This window comes from Cyprinus carpio, chromosome B21 (genome assembly GCF_018340385.1).
Source record: "Cyprinus carpio isolate SPL01 chromosome B21, ASM1834038v1, whole genome shotgun sequence".
Lineage (NCBI taxonomy): Eukaryota > Metazoa > Chordata > Actinopteri > Cypriniformes > Cyprinidae > Cyprinus > Cyprinus carpio.
Genome location: NC_056617.1, coordinates 13,523,157 through 13,545,989, shown reverse-complemented (window position 1 = coordinate 13,545,989; position 22,833 = coordinate 13,523,157). Strand labels below are relative to the sequence as shown.

Here is a 22,833-nt window from a genome sequence, read left to right as displayed (position 1 = left end):
ATGTCCTAGAGGGAGGGGAGAGAGATACCAATGATCTTCTCAGCTGCTCTCACTATGCGTTGCAGAGTCTTCCGGCAGGACGCGTTGCAGGCGCCATACCACACAGTGATGCAGCTGGTCAGAATGCTCTCTATGGTGCCTCTGTAGAAGGTGTACATGATGGGGGGTGGGGCTCTGGCTCTCCTCAGTTTGCGGAGGAAGTAGAGATGCTGCTGTGATTTCTTGGCCAGTGCTGCAGTGTTGTCAGTCCAGGAGAGGTCCTCTGTGATGTGCACACCCAGGAACTTGGTGCTGCTCACTCTCTCCACAGTCGCACCAATGATGGTCAGAGGAACATGCTTAGTGTGCGCTCTCCTGAAGTCACCAACAATCTCCTTCATCTTCTCCACATTCAGAGAGAGATTGTTGTCACTGCACCACCCGGCCAGGTGGCTCATCTCGCTCCTGTAGTTTGTCTCATCTCTGTTGCTAATGAGACCCACCACAGTCGTGTCATCCGCAAACTATTAAGTCTATTTATTAAAAAAGGTTAGAGTTGTGTGATGGTGTGCAGCCGTGGGTCAGCAGAGTGAAGAGGAGGGGGCTCAGCACACATCCTTGGGGGGCCCCAGTGTTCAGTGTGATGGTGCTGGATGTGTTGCTGCCGACACGTACTGCCTGAGGTCTTCCAGTCAGAAAGTCCAACAGCCAGTTGCACAGCGAAGTGTTGAGCCCCAGCTCGATCAGTTTGTGAATGAGCTGTTGAGGGATGGTTGTGTTGAATGCTGAACTGAAGTCTATGAACAGCATTCTGACGTATGAGTCTTTTTTCTCTAGATGTGTGAGTGCTGAGTGGAGGGTAGTTGAGATGGCATCATCGGTCGACCGGCTGGACCGATATGCAAACTGGAATGGGTCCAGGGAGGGGGGGAGGGCAGACTTGATGTGGTGCATGACTAGCCGTTCAAAGCACTTCATGAGGATGGGAGTAAGTGCAACAGGACGGTATTCATTGAAGCAGGATGGAGATGGCTTCTTCGGGACTGGAATGATGGTGGTAGCTTTGAATGTGGGAACAACAGCCTGACTAAGTGAGATGTTGAAAATGTCAGTGAAGACATCAGAGAGTTCTGCTGCACAGTCTCTCAGTACACGCCCAGGAATGTTGTCAGGACCCGGAGCTTTGCGTGCATTGATCCTGCTGAAGGATCTCCTCACACTGTCCGGGGTCAGTGTCATCACCTGGTCACCGGGAGGAGGTGGAGTCTTCTGTGCAGTGGTGCTGTTTTGTGCCTCAAAGCGAGCGAAGGAGGTGTTCAGCAGAGAGATGTTGCTTTCACAGGTCTGCTGTGGGGTCTTGTAGTTCCTAATGGTCTGTATCCCCTGCCACAGGCTCTGAGTGTCTCTGCTGTCGCTGAATTGATGGGCTATCCTCCTGGATTTCTGTCTCTTAGCCTCTCTGATGCCGCGGGATAGGTTGGCCCTGGCTGTTCTCAGGCCCACCTCATCTCCAGCTCTGAAGGCAGCGTTACGTGTCTCCAGGAGTCTGTAGACCTCCCCTGTCATCCACGGCTTCTGGTTGGCCCGGACAGTGATGGTTATTGTGACCGTTACATCCTCAATGCACTTGTTGATGTAGGCAGTGACAGTCTCCGAGTACTCCTGGAGGTCAGTGGTGCTATTGTAAGTGGCAGCCTGCTTAAACATATTCCAGTCAGCTGTATCAAAGCAGTCTTGAAGAGCGTCTGACGACCCTTCCGGCCACACTTGAATCTGTTTCTGAACTGGTTTGGCGACTTTAAGGAGCGGTCTGTATGCAGTCATTAGCATGACAGTAATGTGGTCTGAGGCACCAAGGTGGGGAAGGGGGAGGGCTTTGTAAGCTCCTCTCTGTGTGGTATAAACAAAGTCTAAAATGTCTTTACCTCTTGTTGGAAAATTAATGTGTTGGTGTATTTTTGGAAACACACTCTTTAAGTCAGCATGGTTGAAATCCCCAGCTATGATGAGAAAAGCATCAGGGTGTGCTGTCCGCCGCTCACTGATGTGCTGGTGCAGTTCATTTAGTGCATCATTCCTGTTGCTGTTGTTCGGGGGAATGTATACCGAAACGAGCAGTATGACAGTATATTCCCTCGGCAGATAGAACGGCCGGAACTTAATAGTCAAACTCCACCAGGGGTGAGCAGTGTTTGCAGATCACAACAGCATCACGGCACCACGCATCATTGATGTAAACACAAAGCCCGCCACCGCGGGTTTTTCCTCCCGCGACGAGAGCTCTATCTGCTCGATAGCACGTCAGCTGGTCGAGCTGAATGGCGCAGTCTGGAACGCTGTTGCTAAGCCATGTTTTCCGTGAACACAAAAACACAACAGTCTCTTACAGTCCTTCGAGTTGAACGTAGTAATCGGATGAAGTCCAGTTTATTGTCCAAAGATCGTACGTTAGCCAGTACGATGGTGGGGATAGATGGCTTGTGTGGGTTAGCCGTTAGCCTAGCCCGGATACCTCCGCGCTTACCCCTCTTCTGCTTCCTCTCACGCCATTTGTGGCGCCTCCGTTGTGGGCGAGATGCAACAGTGGGGGTCAGTGATGATGTAGGCCTCCGGAGCAGTCCGAGATCTCGCAGCTGTTCCGCCTGCGCAGAGTTTAACTCTAAAAATGCGGTTCTGCCGACATCCAGCAGAAACTCACGACTGTATGCGCGCTTAAAGACAGGTAGACGCGATGACGACGTACAAAAACACTTAATATTACATCAACTAATGACGGTACTTGTTAACATAGCCGTCGATTAAGGCTAGAACATCAGACTTTGATTACTAGCCGTTCTAGCCATCTACTAAGGCTAGAACATCAAAAATGAGTAAGAACTTCCCAGAACACATCTGGCTGACAGGCGGCTTTTCTCTATGAGCCGATCTTGGTTGAAAGCTCCACACTGGGTGTAGTTGTGTGTATCTACCTTCGGCCCGAGTTCGTTTTGTCACAGGAGGGCCACTGCTAGCGCTAGATTAAGAAAATCAGCCGCCTGAGAAAAAGTGTTGACAGCTAAACCCTGATTTAAATCTACAGTGTGCGCGTGAGACAATGCGGTGCTCTTCTGTTGTCTTTGACAGCTTTTAAGTGAGTTATTGGCAGCGCCATCCTCTGGTTACATGAACTTGTTCACCACATCAGCACTGAAAACATGAGGGGAAAAAAATCCCACAGCCTATTTAATATTCTATTATTAAATCAACTAATCGAATATTTGAAAATTGTAACCTATCCCTAACCTTGTTGTGAACTTTCTCATACTTGCACTCTGGATTATTGCACATTGGATTTGTATATACACGAGTGGACACATTAGACTATCAACACACAAAGATTCCTGTGGCTTATAGTATGGAATTGATGGACTATAATTTTACCAGTTTAAGGATTCTTTAAACATCTTGTGTTGTTTTAGCTAAGTGTCATTCCTGTTGGTGTAAAGACAAGTTATTTTATATCCACTGTTTTCTTGTCTTCATTTTTAAGGTACAGGTATTTTAAACAATTCTCCTTTTAAATGTGCATCCTCAGCAAGTAGGGCTGAGTGTTACATTTTAACCACAAAAAGTTGTGGGGAAAAAAAGTTGCCAACCAACACAAAGCGCGTGCACAGAAATCCACCTCTCAAACAGCATTAGATCACCAATTCGGAATATGCATTATGTTAAATAGTTATTAAGCATTAGAATGTATATAAAAAAAAAAAAAAAACAAAGCTTAGTTTATTTTTTTTCTAACAAAAAAAAATAAATAAAATAAAAAAAAAAAATAAAACTGACCAGACTAGTAGAAAAAACAACAACTTACTTTTAAAACTGGACTAAGCAGTTCATGCAGCAAGCAATAGGGGTTGCACAGACTAATCGGCTAGTCGACTTCAAAGCTTTGCCATGACGCTTTAAGCTTGATGTCGACTAGTCACTGGTCCTATAGAGGGTGCAACAGGATAATAAATCTTTGAAGGACTTCCACATTAACGCTCCATTTCTGAACAGTTAAAATAACAAATAAATGCATGCTTTGAAAGTGCTCCACAAGACACGTGTTGTTATATTACTGGATGCTCGAAACTGAACAGGAGAATCCACGTTTTAAAAGCCTATTGTATAGGGTGACCAAATGTGCCATTTTCCACATCCTGGCCAGGATTTGTACATTACCTAAAATATCCACGTTTTGGCATTGTTTGCCCTGCGAAGACCAACTGTTGTACGACAAAGTACTGCGTGGGCTCTAGAGAGCAGACAGCTTCTTGTGCTTTTAAATCGCTCTCACGGTACTTTAATGTCATACACCAATCGGTATGCTCAGTGCTGCTTCAAGACTAACATTATTATGTACACGTATCTGCATTGATTTGACAATTCTCTCTAGATCCCACCTTCTCACGCACCTCGATTGGTCGATTATGTACAATGTCTGCATGTTATTGGTCAAACAATCATTACCTTCATTAAGTATCAAAACAGTAAAACCAAAGCCAAAACCTAGATATTTTAGGCAATATAGAAATCCTGGCCAGAACGTGTCCTGGAAAAATGGCACGTTTGGTCACCCTACAATACTACTGTACAGTAAATTAGTCACAGTTCTAATCTAATGTGCTGCTGCACTGTAACACACACACATAGGCTATAGACAGTAGCTTTTACAACACGAGCTGATCTCATGCACACAGAATCATTCAGTGCGGAAATGTAGTCAACACTGTTCTGTGATTTCGCAATAAAATAGCTTAGAAACTGAAAAATTCAAGCATATATTTCTTAACTAAATCCCTAAGCTTCACTACTAGTAGAGAACACAACTTGACCCCTGACCCCAAAGAACTAGTTAGAACCTTTTCTGTCCAAGATACTACAAAAGGTAGTATTCCTCACAATTATATTCCTTAGAAAAAAAAATGGTATCTGTGAGGTTTTCCAGTCAGGATTTAGACCATATCATTGTACTGAGACTGCTCTCCTTACAGTTTCAAATCACCTCCTCTTATCATCTGATCGTGGTTGTATCTCTCTATTAGTGCTACTGGATCTTAGCACTGCGTTCTACACTATTGACAACAACATTCTTTTGCATAGACTAGAAAACTTTGTTGGTATTAATGGAAGTGGATTAGCATGGTTTAAATTGTACCTATATGACCACCATCAATTTGTAGCAGTGAATGCAGCCTCAAGGCTCAGTATTAGGGCCGTTACTCTTCACGCTTTACATGTTACCGTTGGGAGATATCATCAGGAAACATGGTGTTAGCTTTCACTGTTATACTGATGATACTCGGCTCTAAATTTCTTTGCGGCTCGGCGAAACATACCATTTTGAAAAACTAACGGAATGCATAGTCGATTTAAAAAACTGGATGACGAGTAATATCTTACTACTAAATTCTGAAAAAAAAAAAAAAAAAACAGGTGTTAATTATAGGACCTAAAAACTCTGCATGTAATAACCTAGAACGCTGTCTAAGACTTGATGTCTTAGACATCAAAGTCAACTGTGGGCAGCGGATCCTTTTCCTATTTGGCGCCTAAACTCTGGAATAACCTACCTAACATTGTTCGGGAGGCAGACACACTCTTGCAGTTTAAATCTAGATTAACCCTCTCGAGTCAATCCCCGCGTATACGCGTTATTAGGCATCTTCTCCTGATAACCCCGAAATGAACTTTAAGTACAGTTTCAGTTTTGATCGTACAGATAAGAGCAATACATCAATCGAATCTGTAAAGGGTCTACTTTTATTTGTATACACACATAATAACAACAAAACTTTGTGCATTTATAAAATAAAGAAAGCAAACAAGGTGCGCTGTCTGCAGCATTGGTCTGCATTTAGAAACACGTCATTAAAATGAACTAACTCAGTGAATACTCAACAAAGAGACATGAGAAATATAACTATAAAAAGCTTGACATGTCTACTTGTAAACTAAGCAAGTGCTACCGAAAACAGATATTCTGTGATAAATACATATGAAAACAATGCGATGTCTGTCTTTCACATCTCCCTTCATTATATCTAATGCGACCACACCAACACGCTGAACGCGCTATTGAGATTATGTTTCACTTGAAGCTCGCAGCTTGTAAAAGCCCATACAAAAAACAAAGCAGCAAAACTGTTTCAAGTGTTTTTTTTTTTTTTTTTTTTTTACTGTTTGCTTTGCGCCGAGAGGAATAAGATATAATTCACCCCAAGAAAATGCCCTGAGGATTACCTCAGGATTTGAGTTTTGGATTTCCTCAAAAAAAAAAAAAAAAAAGAATGAAGCGCTTAATCCAGCAGAGATCATAAACATGAGTAAGTCCTTTTTTTATTTATATACTTGTAGTAGGTTTCACATAACGTGTACTCATTTTTCTAGTTGGACTTTTTCCAAACTATAATTCCTGACTAAATGTATAATCAAGTAAAACATTATGAAGTGCCATTCACATAATCTAAATGTTCTACTGTACTACTAGTATCAGTTACCATCACAATAATGTTAATAATGCAGTTTATCATTTAGTTTATTTAAGAGCACATAAACAATATACACTTTGGAAATGCTAGTTATGGGATGTTCATTTATATATTTCGACATTACACAATACCAGTCAATACCACTTTGCTAAAGCAGTAATTTATTTTTAATTTTAAGCAATAAAGTATTTTTACTATTTAAAATAACTGCTTTCTATTTGAATATATTTTGCAATTTAATTTATTCCTGTGATCAAAGCTAAATGTTCAGCATAATTACTCCAGTTTTACTCCAAGTGTAACAATATACACTTTACCATTCAAAAGCTTGGAGTCAGTATATATAGAAATTAAAACTTTTATTTAGCACACACGATGATAAATAAAAACGATTAATATGATAAATGTTACAATGCTGTTCTTTCAATTTATCAAAAAAAAAACTGAAAAATTCTCAGCTCTTTTCAGCATTAATAATAAAAATAATATATATATATATATATATATATATATATATATATATATAGAAAAACAGAATATTAGAAGGATTTCTGAAGGATTGTGTGACTGGAGTAATGATACTAAAAATTCAGCTTTGAAAGTCAGCTTTGATTGTTACTAATAAACTGTTTAACTGCACTCGAAAGTGAATATCAAATTATTTTGTGGGTTAATTAAATATATTCAAAATAAACTACAAACATAAAATTATATACATTTATCTTGCCCTCACATTCTTTCTTGTAAATCTTCCCTCTCAGTCATATACCTGACTGAAAGGATCATTATGCAGCTCATTATGTGGGTCTTTGTCTTCTCAGGTGGGTATCATACAAATATTTATAATAGTTGATGCCTACTCGCATATGCCCTTTACCAAAAAAAAAAAAAAGTCTTAGAAATTTAAATCAATCTATTGTTTTCTGTGAGTGAGTAAACAAGATGATTTTCACATCATTTTGAAGCAAAAATTCTAGGCCAGGGATAGACAACTTCGGTCCTGGAGGGCCACTGTCCTGCAGAGTTTGTTCTAGGCTATAAGCTCCAGGTTTGACAGTCTTGTGAACAAATGTTCTGTATGTGTTTTATGACCTTATTTCAATGACTTCAAAATTTTAGTTTTTTACTAACCACGCATAAACGTTGTTTTCTCAAAAACACAATCATGTACATACATGCTATTTATATATTATTGTAGCCCAGTTTGTACTGAATACAGTGTTTTCAGACTTTAGCCATGAATATATTTATAAGCAACTGAAAAAAGCACAAAAGTCAAATGCATTTTTCATTTTCTAGAGGGACATCTATCACCGTTGCACTCACGTCTCAAACAAAAGAGCCGCATGTATAGAAAGCCATGAAAAATTAATGCAAGTTCAACTTTGAAAAAACATCGAGCTTTATGGTGGGTTTTTCCCCATTCCACTGCAACTTGTGTTTTTAAATGAAAAAAATTTACTCTGTTTGATTGGCTTTCGGCCATTTGTATTAAACTATGCATACATACAGGGTGCCATTTTGTTTATAATTGTTTAAGCAACTTAATTATAATTGGTTTATAAACATTTTAAACATCATGCACTTTTTTTCCCCACAGTCATGTTATCGTATGCTTTGAATAAACGTGCATTAGTAATATTTAGCTCGATGTGGAGGGAAGCCAAAAATTATGTATTTTAAATTCAAATATAATTTAAAAAAAATTGAATTTAGTTTTACAGCCATTTTGACAGCCCTTGTCACCCCCATTCACCTGAGGCTGGAGCCTGCTACAGTCCACTATTATGGAGTGCAGCAGGGAGCAGGGAACAGGGGACTCCAGCTGGCTGCCCCAAATTTGGAGGAGCCTTCACCATCCATCCAGACACATCGCAAAATTACACACATCTTGTAGAGCCAAAAGCCACAGTGTTTTTGAAAACCAAAAAACATCTTTTTTTTTTTCTCTCTCATCTCTGTCTCTCCTCATCCAGGGCTCCAAACTGCGACTAAAACAGTCGCATTTGCGACCATAAATATTAATTTGCGAACGAAAGTTTTGCTGAGGTCGCCACTGGCGACTACCCGCCGAAAGCTCCTCAGGATTTAACCTCTAAAAAAGTTTTCTAAGGCGGATGATTTGCTTCATTCTAGCAGCGCCCCGTCTGTGATGAAACGAACTCGGGCCGAAGGTTAATACACACAACTACACCGAGTGTGGACCTGCCGCGTGTACAACAGCTTTCAGTTGAGATCGGCCCATAGGGAAAAAGCCGTCTGTCAGCCAGAAGTGTTTTGTAGAGTCGGCGCGGCTCTGGCCCATTATCTTCTCATCGATGCCGAGACTGAACCGACAGAGACGCATTTCAGCCAGAATCAGCCCGAGTGTTATTGCTATCTGGGTATATATTTACATATTATAACTTAAAAATTTGAATATAATGCTTTTTTTCCGAATTGTTTTGCAATCAGATCTTTTATGTTCACGTATTAAACTGAGACGATGCGCATGAAAGTTTTAGTGGAAAAAGAGAGTTTCAGACAGTCCTCATCTCTGACGCACATCAGTGCTGACGCACATAGTCTGATAAACGCAGCTCGGCTGTGCAGCGAGAGAAAAATGACGGAGACGTGAGAAGGGAAAGTGCAGAAAATACACAACTTGAACAAACTAGAACAGGTAAAGCTGTCAGCTGTGTGGATATTGGCAATATCGTTAACAATTCTCATTTATAATAATTACTAATATAGCTCCTTCTAAACAAGATCTTGGTCTGTGTTCTTTTAATGATCATGTGATCAGCTAGAGACAAAAAAAAAGAAGGAAAATCTGACCACGCTCCAAGCCACCCCCACAAGTCACGACCCCAGCACTCATTATTAAAAATATTTTAGCACATTAAAAGATATATCTTATATTGTAAAAATACATACTGTCCTGTAAAAAATAAGAAACACCATTTAATAATCATGACAACAATATAATAACATATATGACCCTGGAGCACAAAACCAGTCTTAAGTGTCAATTTTTCGAAATTGAGATTTATAAATCATCTGAAAGGTGAATAAGTAAACTTTCCATTGATGTATGGTTTGTTAGGAAAGGACAATATTTGGCCGAGATACAATTATTTGAAAATCTGAGGGTGCAAAAAAATCTAAATATTGAGAAAAATTGCCTTAAAAGTTATCCAAATGAAGTGCTTAGCAATGCAAATTACTAATCAAAAATTAAGTTTGGATATATTTACAGTAGGAAATGTACTAAATATCTTCATGGAAAATTAGCTTTACTTAATATCCTAATGATTTTTGGCATAAAATAAAAGTCTATAATTGTGACCCATACAATGTATTTTTGGCTATTGCCACAAATATAACCCAGCGACTTAAGACTTGTTTTGTGATCCAGGGTCACATATTTTAATAAAGTACTATATTATATTATAGTAAAGTATATAGAATTATTATTATTATTACTATTAAAGTACCTGTCAAAAGTTTGGAAACATTACAATTATTAATGATTTTTTTATTTATTAATGATCTTTTGCTCATCAAAGCTGAATTTATTTATATATATATATATATATATATATATATATATATATATATATATATATATACACACACACACACACACACATACATATAAGTGAAATATTGTTACAAATACAAAAAAAAAAAAAAGAGTTCAATTTTAATACATATTTTTTAAATGTAATGTTATTCCTGTGATACAAAACAGAATTTTCTTCATTACTCCAGTTTTCAGTGTCACATGATCTTTTAGAAATCATTACAATTTATTTGACTGTCAAGAAACATTTCTGATTATTATCAATGTTGAAAACAATTTTGCTGCTTCATATTTTGTATGGAAATGATGATGCACTTTATTTTTCAGGATTTTTTGATAAATATAAAGTTTAATGAACAGCATTTATTTGCATTTATCAAATATATTAATTAAATCTGTTAATGCATTTATTAAACAGAAATCATTTTAAATTTCTTCACTCACTTTTTGTCACTTTCACGCATGATGAATAAAATTATTAATCTCTCTTTTTTAAATCTTATACAAATGTTTGAGTGGTATCATTGTTCCCACAAAAATATTAAGCAGCAAAACTGTTTCTAACATTTATATTAATGAGAAATGTTTCTTGAGCAGAAAATCAGCATATTAGAATGATTTCTGAAGGATAATGTGACACTGAAACTTTTTATAAACATTTCTAATGATGAATGTTGCGTTCCCAAATGCAAATTAAAGTGGCTCAAACCAAGAGCAGCACTAACAGTGAATCACAACTAAAAACAGTTCTGAAACAGCAGACATGTAGCGCGTCACACTACAGCCTATTATATAATTACAGCACAACTGTTGTGAATTTTATGACAGCATTACTAATCTCAAATTCTCACCGCCATTCATAAAAAGTCACCGGGTCGAGTAATACGTTTCAGTGCTGATTCTGCTCGCGTTTGGTGCTTTGAATCATTTGAATGCTTTGAGCTGTCCTGCAGACTGCACCACAAGCTCGTGCAGTGCACTCAGGACCATTCCGTCGATGATGTTTCTTTTCAGTTTATTTAGGTTATAGCTTAAGGCCATGTGCGATTTCAATCATCATGCAGTAACCAACCTAAATTAATTACATACCGATCTCAAATCTTCCTTTTCTGTCAAAGATACTAGAAAAGGTAGCATCATCACAACTATGTTCCTTCTTAGAGAAAATCGGGATCTGTGAGGATTTCCAGTCACGATTTGGACCATCATAGTACTGAGAATGCTCTCAGAGTTACAAATGACCTGCTCTTATCATCCAGTCGCGATTCTATCTCTCTATTAGTGCTACTGGATCTTAGCGCAGCGCTTGACACTATCAACCACAACATTCTTTTGAATAGACTAGAAAACTTTGCTGGCCATTATTGGAAGTGCATTGGCATAGTTCAAATCATACATATCTGACTGCCATCAATTTGTAGCAGTGAATGAAGAGCTATCACACCAATCACAAGTGCAGTATGGAGTACCTCAAGGCTCAGTACTAGGACTGTTACTTTTCACACTTTACATGTAACCCTTGGGAGATAATATTAGGAAAAATGGTGTTAGATTTCACCGTTATTCTGATGATACTCAGCTCTATATTTGTTGATGAAACATACCAATTTGCAAAACTAATGGAATGTATAGTTGATTAAAAAAGCTGGATGACTGGTAATTTCTTACCATTAAATACAGAAAAACAGGTCTTAATAACAGGACCAAAAACATAATAACCTAGAACAGTGTATAATACTTGATGGCTGCTCTGTCAATTCTTCATAATCAGTCATCAAAAAAAAATGCTCACTAGGACAGCGGGGTCAAAAACAGGAGCAATGTATTTATTTTTTTGTCCAATGGTCTTGTCTTAACTTTGCGATTTCTGTATTGCATTAGTTTTGAATATTTTTTTCATGGGGATTTAATCATTTTTGACTTTTCAGTCTGAGTTACACTTTTTTTTGGCTCATTTCATCTGTAAAAGAAAATCGCCTAATAATTCTGCACACCTGAATATAAGGAGTTTTTTAACTTCCAGCCTTCATGGACAATTATATAACACTCATAAATTATTAAACACAAAATGAATAGTTGTTATTAAGATTTGTGGTTTAGAATTGGTAAAATGTGCTTGGAATTATTTATTTATTTTTTATCAACGTGCCTAATAATTATGCACACGGTGTAAATCATTAAAGGTTTTGGTAACACTTTATAATAAGGTCTCATTTGTTAACATTAGTAAATGCATTAACTAACATGAACTAAGAATGAACAATATATTTTCACAGTATTTATTAATGTTTGTTGATTTTAGTTCAGTGCATTAACTAATGTTAACAGATAAAACTTTTTTAAATGTTTAAGTTTTGAATATAAACTGATATTAATACATGCTATATAATTATTGTTCATGTTAATGAATATAGTTAATGTTAATAACTGAAACCTTATTGGAAAATGTTACTAACATTTTATATATTGTTCTGTGTATGTGTGTTTCACAGTCTTGATGGTTTGGAATAACCCTTTAATTGTTGTATCCCTTAAAAGCAGACTGCCAGAGGGTTACTGTAATTGCATGTGCCCGCTGGGCACAGTTTTCCAGATGCCACCGGGGTGGCGTTTGCACTGATGGTTTGGGCCCACCATCGCTGCTATCGGGGGCTTTTTGGGGGCTTTAACATGCTCAAAAACTCTTGATAATAGGCACACACCTTGGAATTTTCGGCAATTAGGGCCAGGCAGAGACTAGTATATGGGCATGGCAAAGGGGCTTTACAGCGCCCCCTGGAATACGAAGGGCCATATATAATACATACTTGCACGTATACATATGAAACTCAGTACACATTAGATTAGAATCAATTTTATTGTCATTGCACAAGGCAACGAAATGCAGTTAGCATCTAACCAGAAGTGCAATAAGCAGTGAGTACAGAATATACAAGGTCTACAATATGTTACAAATGTACAATAAATATACAGATAAGGCAGTATTATGGACATAATTTACAGAGTTTTAAATACTATCAGCATGATATACAAATAGGTGTGCTATGAACATACTATACAGATGGATTATGTAAAAGTGTATGTACACTATAAGCAGAAACTATGAACATCATTTACAGTAGTGCAATGGACAGTAAAGTGCATAGAAAATATTTCAGTGTGCAAATGGATTACTCAGTATTCTGGATGAATAGACAGTAGTGCAAGTAATAAGTTTGTAAATAAATAAATCAGATGTAGTGATGAGGAGGGGTGAGGATCTGTGTGTGTGGTGTGGGGAGGTGGGGGGTGTCAGAGGGCAAAGTTCAGTAAGGAGACAGCTGTAGGGAAAAAGCTGTTCCTGAATCCGCTGGTCCTTGTCCGGAGGCTCCTGAAGCGCCTCCCGGAGGGCAGGAGGTTAAACAGTCTGTGGTCAGGGTGAGGGGAGTCCTTAAGAATGCTGCGAACTCTACGTAGACAGCGTTTCCTCTGGATGTCCTCAATAGCAGGATGTGGTGTCCCTGTGATGCGTAGGGACAGCGTTTCCTCCCTGTAGGCAGTCTCATCGCTGATGAGGCCAATCACCGTGTGTCATCTGCAAACTTAATGATGGAGTTGGATCCATGCACAGGCTTGCAGTCATGGGTGTAAAGGAATGGGCTCAGCACACAGCCCTGTGGTACGCTGGTGTTGAGTGTGAGGGTGGTGGAGCAGGTGTGGCCTGACCTAACATGCTGGGGTATGTTGGTCAGAAAGTCCATAATCCAGTTGCAGAGGGAGGTGTTAATGTCCAGGTCTCCAAGTTTTATGGTCAGCTTGGAGGGAATGACTGTGTTAAATGCTGAGTCAACAAACAACATCCGTAAATATGTGTTCTTATTGTCCAAGTGTGTGAGTGCAGAGTGCAGCACTGAGCATACTGCATCCTCTGTGCTCCTATTTTTACAGTAGGCAAATTGGTGTGGGTCCAGTGTGGGTGGGAGGCAGTCCTTGAGCTCAAAGCACCTCATGATGGGTGTGAGTGCTACGGGGCAGTCATTTAAGCACATCAGGGAGGATTGTTTCGGTATTGGCACAATGGATGTGGACTTACAGCATGTTGGCACAGTTGCTTGGGTGAGGGACAGGTTGAAAATGTCTGTGAAGACCCCTGCAAGCTGCTCTGCACATGCCCTAAGCGCACGTCCAGGAATGCCGTCCGGGCCAGCAGCCTTGTGTGCGTTGATCCAGCTCAATGCAGTGTGGACATCTGTGGAGGTGAGTTTGAGGGGTTGGTGGTTTGCTGAGTGTGTGATTTTGGTGGCTGTCTCCTTGCTGTCGCTGTTGAAGCGAGCATAAATGTCATTTAGCTCGTTAAGGAAGGAGACATCTGTGACCGTTGGAGTACAGTTGCTTGACTTGCAGTAGCTGATGACCTGGATGCCCTGTCACATGCAAAAAGGACTTGGAAAAGTGTTCCTCTACCTTCAGCTTGTAGCAGTACTTTGCCTTTTTGATGCCCCTTTTCAGGTTAGCCCTGGATTTGCTGTAGGCCTGAGCGTCATTTGACCTGAAGGCAGTGTTGCGGGCTTTCAGCAGAAGTCGCACCTCCTTGTTCATCCATGGCTTCTGATTAAGGTATGTAGTGCTCTGTTTTTCTGTTGTAACACTGTCAATGGTGGTGTTGATGTAATCCAGTGCAGAGGAGGTATAGATATCAATGTCCGTGTGAGAGCCACAGGCAGCCTGAGAAGCAAACATACTCCAGTCTGTGTATTGAAACTTGTCCTGAAGTTAAGAGTCTGTTCCAGTTGGCGACACTTTGATGGTCCTCACTGATGGCTTCACACGGTTGATGAGGGGTGAATACTTAGGGGTGAGAAACAAAGAAAGGTGATCAGACTGTCCGAGGTGGGGGAGGGGGATCGGGGTGTAAGCTCCATCAATGTTTGTGTAAACATGATCCAAAGTGTTGTCTCCTCTGGTGTGGCAGGAAACATGCTGATGGAATTTGGGGGGCACTGTCTTTAATTTGGAGTGATTAAAATCACCCGCAACAATAAAAACAGCCTCCGGGTGAGCAGTCTGTTGTTTACTAATGGTCACATGAAGTTCGTTCAAAGCAAGCTTGGCATTAGCATCCGGTGGAATATAGACTGCAGTTATAAAGGAGCAAATAAACTCCACAGACAGATAAAAATGACTAAATTCAACCAATAGAAAAACCACTCAAGTCTGGCTTGGTTTGGCAAAAAATACAGTGTTTGTACACCAAGCTTTGTTGACATAAATGCACAATCCACCACCTCTTGTTTTGCCAGAGTCATCTGCCCTTCTATCTGCCCGGAGCGTGTAGCGTCCGGCTAGCTCAACAGCATTATTGGGTATGTCGCTGTGTAGCCATGTTTCTGTGAAAACCATGACATTGCAATCCAGAAGTCTCTTACTGTGGGTGATGCGAAGTCGTAACTCGTCCATTTTGTTCACCAATGACCGCACATTAGCGAGGAAAATACTGGGTAAAGAGAGCCGGAGCGGTGTTAGCTTTAGCTTAGCTCTTTGACCGCCGCGCTCCCCCCGCCTTTGTTTACGATCTCGACGCCGCCTGCGAGCACTTCCGTCTGGCCTGGTAGAGTGCGTAGCCTCTGGTGTTCTGGAGATCTCAGGAAGAGTCAAAGATTGGTGATAAAACTGTTGGAAAAGTCCTCACCAATATCCAAAAGTTCTTGTCGAGTGTACATTGTAAAAGCAAAGCTGTTCAGTACGAACAGACCCGAGATGAGCAGGAAAAATACTGCAAAATTGCAAAAAACTGGAGAGACGCCGAGCCTCGCGATGTGTACGCGCCGCCATCTTGGTCTTACACATATAGATCTCATCGAGCCAAACAACTTTCCCACTACATGTCATAGGCTCCGCCCAACAGGAAGTGGGCTATTTAGTGTTTTGTGAAAATCACATGATCTGGAATTTGATAAACTCGTCGTAGGTTTTTTAACTGATTGCCACCAAACTCGATCAACATGATCTCAAGACATTGGGGATAAAAAAATTGTGAGGGGATATCTTAACCAGTTTGGCCGTGGCGAAGCATTGAAATTATGGTGAGAAATGAGAAACAGGAAGTCACAAATAACTTACTAATACTAATCAAAAATATACTCAGCAGTTTATTCATTCAAGGATTCTGATCACATAGATGTGACTATTAGGAGTCAAAGTTATAGCGCCACCAACTGGCAGCAGGAAGTGTGTTACTTTTTAAAATGCTTTGAATGCACCCTCTTATATTTACCCAATTTGCTTCAAACTTCATCAGAATACTGTAAAAATACAGCCAACATAAAACTGTAAAGGGATTATTGATACCGAAAATAGTGTTGCCATCGCAACGTGTCAACCTTTAATATTACTTTCTGGTGTTTTCAGGGCCCTTAAGGGCCATGCTTAGAATTTCATGAAATTTAACACACACATCAGCATTAATGATAGTTAGACACTGGCAAAAGCTCATAAAAGGGCGTGGAAGAGGCACTCTATGGCGCCACCCTTTGACAAAAATTGGGGGGTTAGTTTTGGAGCTACCAAACTCAGTACATATATTGTTCTGATCAAGCAAGCCGGACAACTTTCTAATTTACAGTCATTAGCTACGACCAACAGGAAATGAGCTATTTTAGTCTAAATATAGATTGGAAAAAAAATGGCTATGAATTAATACATACTACTCTTGCAAAAATTATCAAATTCACACCAAACTTTGTCGGCATGATGCCAAGATACTGAAGATGTTAAATTGTGAACGGATTTTGGATGTTTAACGGTGTTGCCATGGCAATTTATTAACCCTCTGGAGTCGATTAACGCGTATACGCGTTTTGGGGTATTTTCTCCTGATAACCCCGAAAAGAACTTAAATTACACTTTCAGTTTTGATCATACAGATAAGAGCAATACATCAATAGAATCTGTAAAGGGTCTACTTTTTTTTTGTATACAGACATAATAACAACAAAACTTTGTGCACTTATAAAATAAAGATAACAAACCAGGAGTGCTGTCTGCAGCCTTTGTCTGCGCTTATCTTCAGTTACAAATGCGTCATTAAAATGAACTGTAACTCACTGAATACTCAACACAGAGACATGAGCGATACATCTATAGAAAGCCTGACATGTCTACTTTTAAACTAAACAAGTGCTGCCAAAAACAAATATTCTGTGATAAAGTAATCCATATGAGAACAACGCGATGTCCGTTTTTCACGTCTCCCTTCATTATCTTCTAATGTGACCACGCCCACGCGCCGAGCGCGCTATTCAAATTATAATGTTTCACTAAAGCGTGCGGCTTGAATACGCCCACACAACAGAAGACAACGCAGCGAGACTGTTCTTCAAGTTTTTATTTTATTTTACTGTTTGCTTCGCGATGAGAGGAATAAGACATGATTCACCCCAAAAAGATGTGATGTGGTTGAGGATTTGAGATTTGGATTTCCTCAGAAAAAAATAATGAAGCACTTTATTCAGCAGAGATCATAAACATGAGTAAGTCTCTTTTTATTTATTTATATACTTATATACTAGTTTTCACATAACGTGTAAACATTTTACTAGTTAGACTTTTTCCAAAGACTTTTTCCAAACTATAATTCCTGAATAAATGTATAATCAAGTGAAATATTATGAAGTTTCAATAACTATATACACTACTATACCATTCAAAAGCTTGATGTAAATAATATAAATGTAACAATAAATGTAACTGTCACAAATCTAATAAACAATGCTGTTCTTTCAATTTATCCCCCCTAAAAAACCCTGAAAAAAATATTCTCAGCTCTTTTCAACATTAATAATAATAATAATAATAATAATAACAACAATAAATGTTTTTTTTGTAGAAAATAAGATTGTTAAAAGGATTTCTGAAGGATTGTGTGACTGGAGTAATGATGCAAGAAATTCAGTTTGAAAGTCAGCTTTTAACAATCCAAAAAAAAATTATATTGTGCACTCACAAGTGAGTATTAAATTATGTTGTGGGATAATTAAATATATTCTAAATAAACTACAAACATAAAATTATATACATTTATTTTGTCCTCACATTCTTTCTTGTAACATCCCTCTCAGTGACACAGCTGACTGAATGGCTCATTATGCAGCTCATTATGCGGGCCTTTGTCTTCTCAGGTGTGAATTCATGATAGTTGACGCCTACTCGCATATGACTATTACCAACAAAAAGTGTCTTAGAAAATTTATATCAATATATTGTTTTCTGTAAGCGAGTAAACAAGATGATTTTCACATCATTTAGAAAGAAAAATTCTAGGCTACAAGCTCCAGTTCTCGAAAGTCCCGGCAACCAATTTTCTGTATGTGTTTTATTTCCTTATTCAAGTGATTTAACATTTTTAGTTTTTCACTAACCATGCATAACATTTTTTTTTCTCAAAAACACAATCATGTACATACATGCTGCTCACATATTATTATAGCCCAGTTTGTGCTGATTACAGTGAGATTAGACTTTAGCCATTTAGATATTTATAAGAATCTGAAAAAAGCACAAATGTCAGGGCATGACAAAACTTCTCCAGACCCCAAAAATACCCTTAGACTCCAGAGGGTTAAAGTAACATTAAAAAAAAAAAGTCATTTTCTTATATCTTTAAAGTTTGTTATTCTTACACTCCAAAACTTTTTACATATGGAGAACAAGACATTCTTAGGAAACATGCTAAGATTCATAAATTTATCATGCTCAGGGGCCACCAAAAAATTAAAACTATCACACATTATAGTTGATAGATGTCTGGTCTTTTAACCTTAATCATTTTAATCGTAATCTTAAAATTTAATCTTTTAATCATAATCCTCTTTAGATAGTTCTCTTTGTATCAGAATAAAAAATAATGCATAGAATCAGTTGAAATTCACTGTACTATCAGTATACTTTTATATAATTATTGTAGAAATGCTTATAGAGCATTAAAATCATTTTTAAAATTCTTTAAAGGAAAAAATCATTCAACTTTTATGTATCCTAACATCTCTCACTGATACGATAAATAAATCTTAAGTCTGAACCTTTACTGCTCAGTTCAATTAATAAGAAAAAGAAACATATACATAAAATAAGTTAATGTATTTTACTGGTAATATAGTTTTATATAATTAGTTCACAAATGATTATAGATCATTAAAATATTTTTTAAAAATGGTTATAGATCTTAAAAAGTGTTGGCAACGATTTACAATATGGTCTCTTTGGTTAACATTAATGCATTAACTAACATGAACTAAAAATGAACAATATACGTTTGTTCATTTATTAATCTTTTTTATTGTTAGTTGATACTAATATTAAAAATATTCATGCTCACGTTGATTCAGAGTACATAAGCTAATGTTAAGATACAACTCAAAATTTTAATACATTTTGAACTTAACATTAATAAACATTAATAAATGCTATATAATTATTGTTTAAGTTAACCAATATAGCTAATATTAACAAATTAAACTGTATTGTAAAGTGTTACCAAAGTTTTATATATTGCTCTCTGTGGGTGGGTGGGTGTTTGACACTCTTGATTTTAAAGTGTAAATCTTTCATTGCTGTAACCCTTAAATCCAAACTGACATTAACAACATTTTTACAGCTTTTATTACATTACTATATTACATTACTATAACATTTCTAATGTTAGTTAATCAAAATGTTCATGTTTATTCACAGTGCATTAACAACCCTCTACATTGCTAGTAAATCACTCGCATATGCGTTCATTCTGGCAACTAAATGATGTCTAACATTAGCCAATGGCTAATAAATTCTCAGATTTTACTCAACAGTGTGTTAGTTGGAGGCTAAGTATAAGTTTAGCACAGATATATTTTCACTCGCGAACACTCTCTGACTGAGTGTTTCAGAGTTACACTCTGCTCTATTGGATTGAGATATGGTGACTGGAGGCCATTTGAGTAAAGTGAACTCATTGTCATGTTCAAGAAACCAGTCTGAGATGACTTGAGCTTTGTGACATGGTGCATTATCCTGCTGGGTGTAGCCATCAGAAGATGGGTACACTGTAGTCATAAAGGGATGGATATGGTCAGTAACAATACTCAGGTAGGCTGTGGCGTTTAAACGATGCTCAATTGGTAATAAGAGGCCCAAAGTGTGCCAAGAAAATATCCCCCATACCATTACACCACCACCACCAGCCTAAACCGTTGGGTTCAGGCTGGTGGTGGTGGCAGGATGGATCCATGGCTTTCATGTTCTTTACACCAAATTCTGACCATACCATCTGAATGTTGCAGCAGAAATCGAGACTCAACAGACCAGGCAACGTTTTTCCAATCTTCTATTGTCCAATTTTGGTGAGCCTGTGCGGTCTTCTGCTGCTGTAGCCCATCCGCCTCAGGGTTCAACGTGTTGTGCGTTCAGAGATGGTATTCTGCATACCTTGGTTGTAACGAGTGGTTATTTGAGTTACTGTTGCCTTTCTATCATCTCTAACCAGTCTGCCCATTCTCTTCAGACCTCTGACATCAACAAGGCATTTTCGTCCACACATGAAAATCCCAGTAGTTTTTGAAATACTCAGATCAGCCCGTCTGGCACCAACAACCATTCCACGTTCAAAGTCACTTAAATCACCTTTCTTCCCCATTCTGATGCTCAGTTTGAACTTCAGCAAGTCGTCTTCACCACGTCTAGATGCCTAAATGCATGGAGTTGCTGCCATGTGATTGGCTGATTAGCAATTTGTTTTACCAAGCAATTGAATAGGTGTACCTAATAAAGTAGCCGGTGAGTGTATATACACACATCATATTATATATATAATAATATTTATTTATATAGTTAATGCTAATAACTGAAACCTTATTGTAAAGTGTTAATAAAGTTTTATATAGTGTTCTGTGTGTGTGTGTGTGTTTCACAGTCTTGATGGTTTGGACTAACCCTTTAATTGCCGTAACCCTTAGAAAAACTTGGTTTTGCTTAGAATAAGGTGAATAAGGTAGTAAGGGACCTTTTACTGCAGTCTTTTTATATTGTGACCAGCATATTCTATGGATATTTTTTTTCCTTTTGTGTCATATGGGTTGGAAACACATAAGAATGAGTAAATGACAATTTTCTTTTTTTAGGTGCGTTATGTTTGTTTTCAGACATGATTTATATGTCTGTAAAATGCCGGCATGTAGAGATCCCAATGAAGAGCAAAACAATTATAAACTATTCCTTCAAAAAAAAAAAAAAAAAAAAAAAAAAAAAAAAAAAAAAAAGGCAATAAATATTAAGGATGGATTTTTTAGATAGCACTCACCCTCTTTGAGTCGATCTCCCTCTGCTTTAGTTTTCTTTTGTCTCTCAGATCCAGCGAGATCCACCAAGTGCAATTTGGAGACCATTACATCACCCCTTGACAAACAAATATCAATTTAAATGAAATGACTACTTACAATCATTCTACAGATATAGTTTAACATTTTACAGTTTTATAAAGATCCAGAATTAGTTGACCATTATGATATATATATTTGACCAGATGACCATTAGGATATATTTTAGACCTGGATGAATTTACTTTGACAAAAAAATAAATAAATAAAACCTACAACAATAACAACAATAAAAAAAATAAGTAATCAGTTCCTCTTCAGGAACTCGAGCTGCGTCGTAAAACGCTTTGGGAATGCCTTCAGCTTGACCGGCTCTGAATCATGTGTGTAATCAGACCAATGGATGGGCGAGACATCATAGGCAGGTGACGTCAGAGACCAGGAAGCTTAAAAGCACATGCAGTGAAACCAGCTTTAGCCTTCTGTCTTTCAGCAAGTGCTTTGTGTGTGTGTCAGTAGCTATCTGTTTGCGAGAAATGCCAGTGAAGACTCCCTCCTCAAAGAGAGCCTTCTGAGAGTGAAGCAAAGTAGTAACAAACACTCCCGTCGCAGCCGTCAACTCCCTCGAGAGCTGATTCTGGTGCTTGACTCTCAAGCAGACAACATTCAAACTGCGTGTGTCCCTACCCCTTTTTTTCTTTGCGGGCAAGGAAAACACACAGCCTGAACTATGCCTGCTCTCGCCCAGAACTTCACTCGAGGCTTTAGGATAGCATCCTGATCCACCGCTAAGCATAAGTTTCTTCTGGCCGGAGTCCTCAGCCTCAGCGCACTGCAGAAGAGACATGTAACCAGAGGGTGTCTGCCCATTGACTGGCCACCGAAAGGGGTGCGGTAGGCCGCAATGGCTGTCACATAGACCTTCAGGGTGGAGTGGGTCAACCCTGCGGAGAGAAGGGCCTGCAGGAACTCCAGAACTGTACCAACCGGGCAGTTAACTGGGTCAAGCTGGTGGTCTCCGCACCAGGAGGTGAAACGTTTCCACCTCAAGGCATACAGTTTCCTCATGAAGGTAGGTCTGGATTGGAGGATGACCCTCTGGTTACATGTTTCTTCTGCAGTGCGCTGAGGCCTCCGGCCAGAAGAAGCTTATGCTAAGCGGTGGATCAGGATGCTATCCTAAAGCCTCGAGTCCTCTGATCTGCCCTCTCTTGGGGGTCAAGACTCACTCCTTCGGAAGTTTGGCCATTGGGCGGAATGTCCCTGATTACTTGTTAGGCTCCTCGCTCTTTCTCTCGCTTTAGCTGTGCTCTTCCACACTAGGCAGAGATTTGTAAGTCTGGCGGCGTGGGCATTCTCGCTCCCAAAGCATTTTATGACGCAGCTCGAGTTCCCTCGAGGAACCATGCGTAACCTGAGACGTTCTTTCATTAGCACCTTATTGCATCAA

The 22,833-nt window shown here is 38.7% G+C and overlaps 1 protein-coding gene across 2 annotated transcripts in view; it reads right to left on the bottom strand.

Annotated features, from left to right (window-relative positions):
* kif4 (kinesin family member 4) overlaps window positions 1-22,833 on the bottom strand; it is a 233,219-nt gene that overhangs the window by 172,240 nt on the left and 38,146 nt on the right. For both annotated transcript variants that reach the window (XM_042748267.1, XM_042748268.1), the window contains exon 7: window positions 21,368-21,462. In XM_042748267.1, the coding sequence (XP_042604201.1) occupies window positions 21,368-21,462 (95 nt within the window). The remainder of the gene's footprint in view (window positions 1-21,367; window positions 21,463-22,833) is intronic.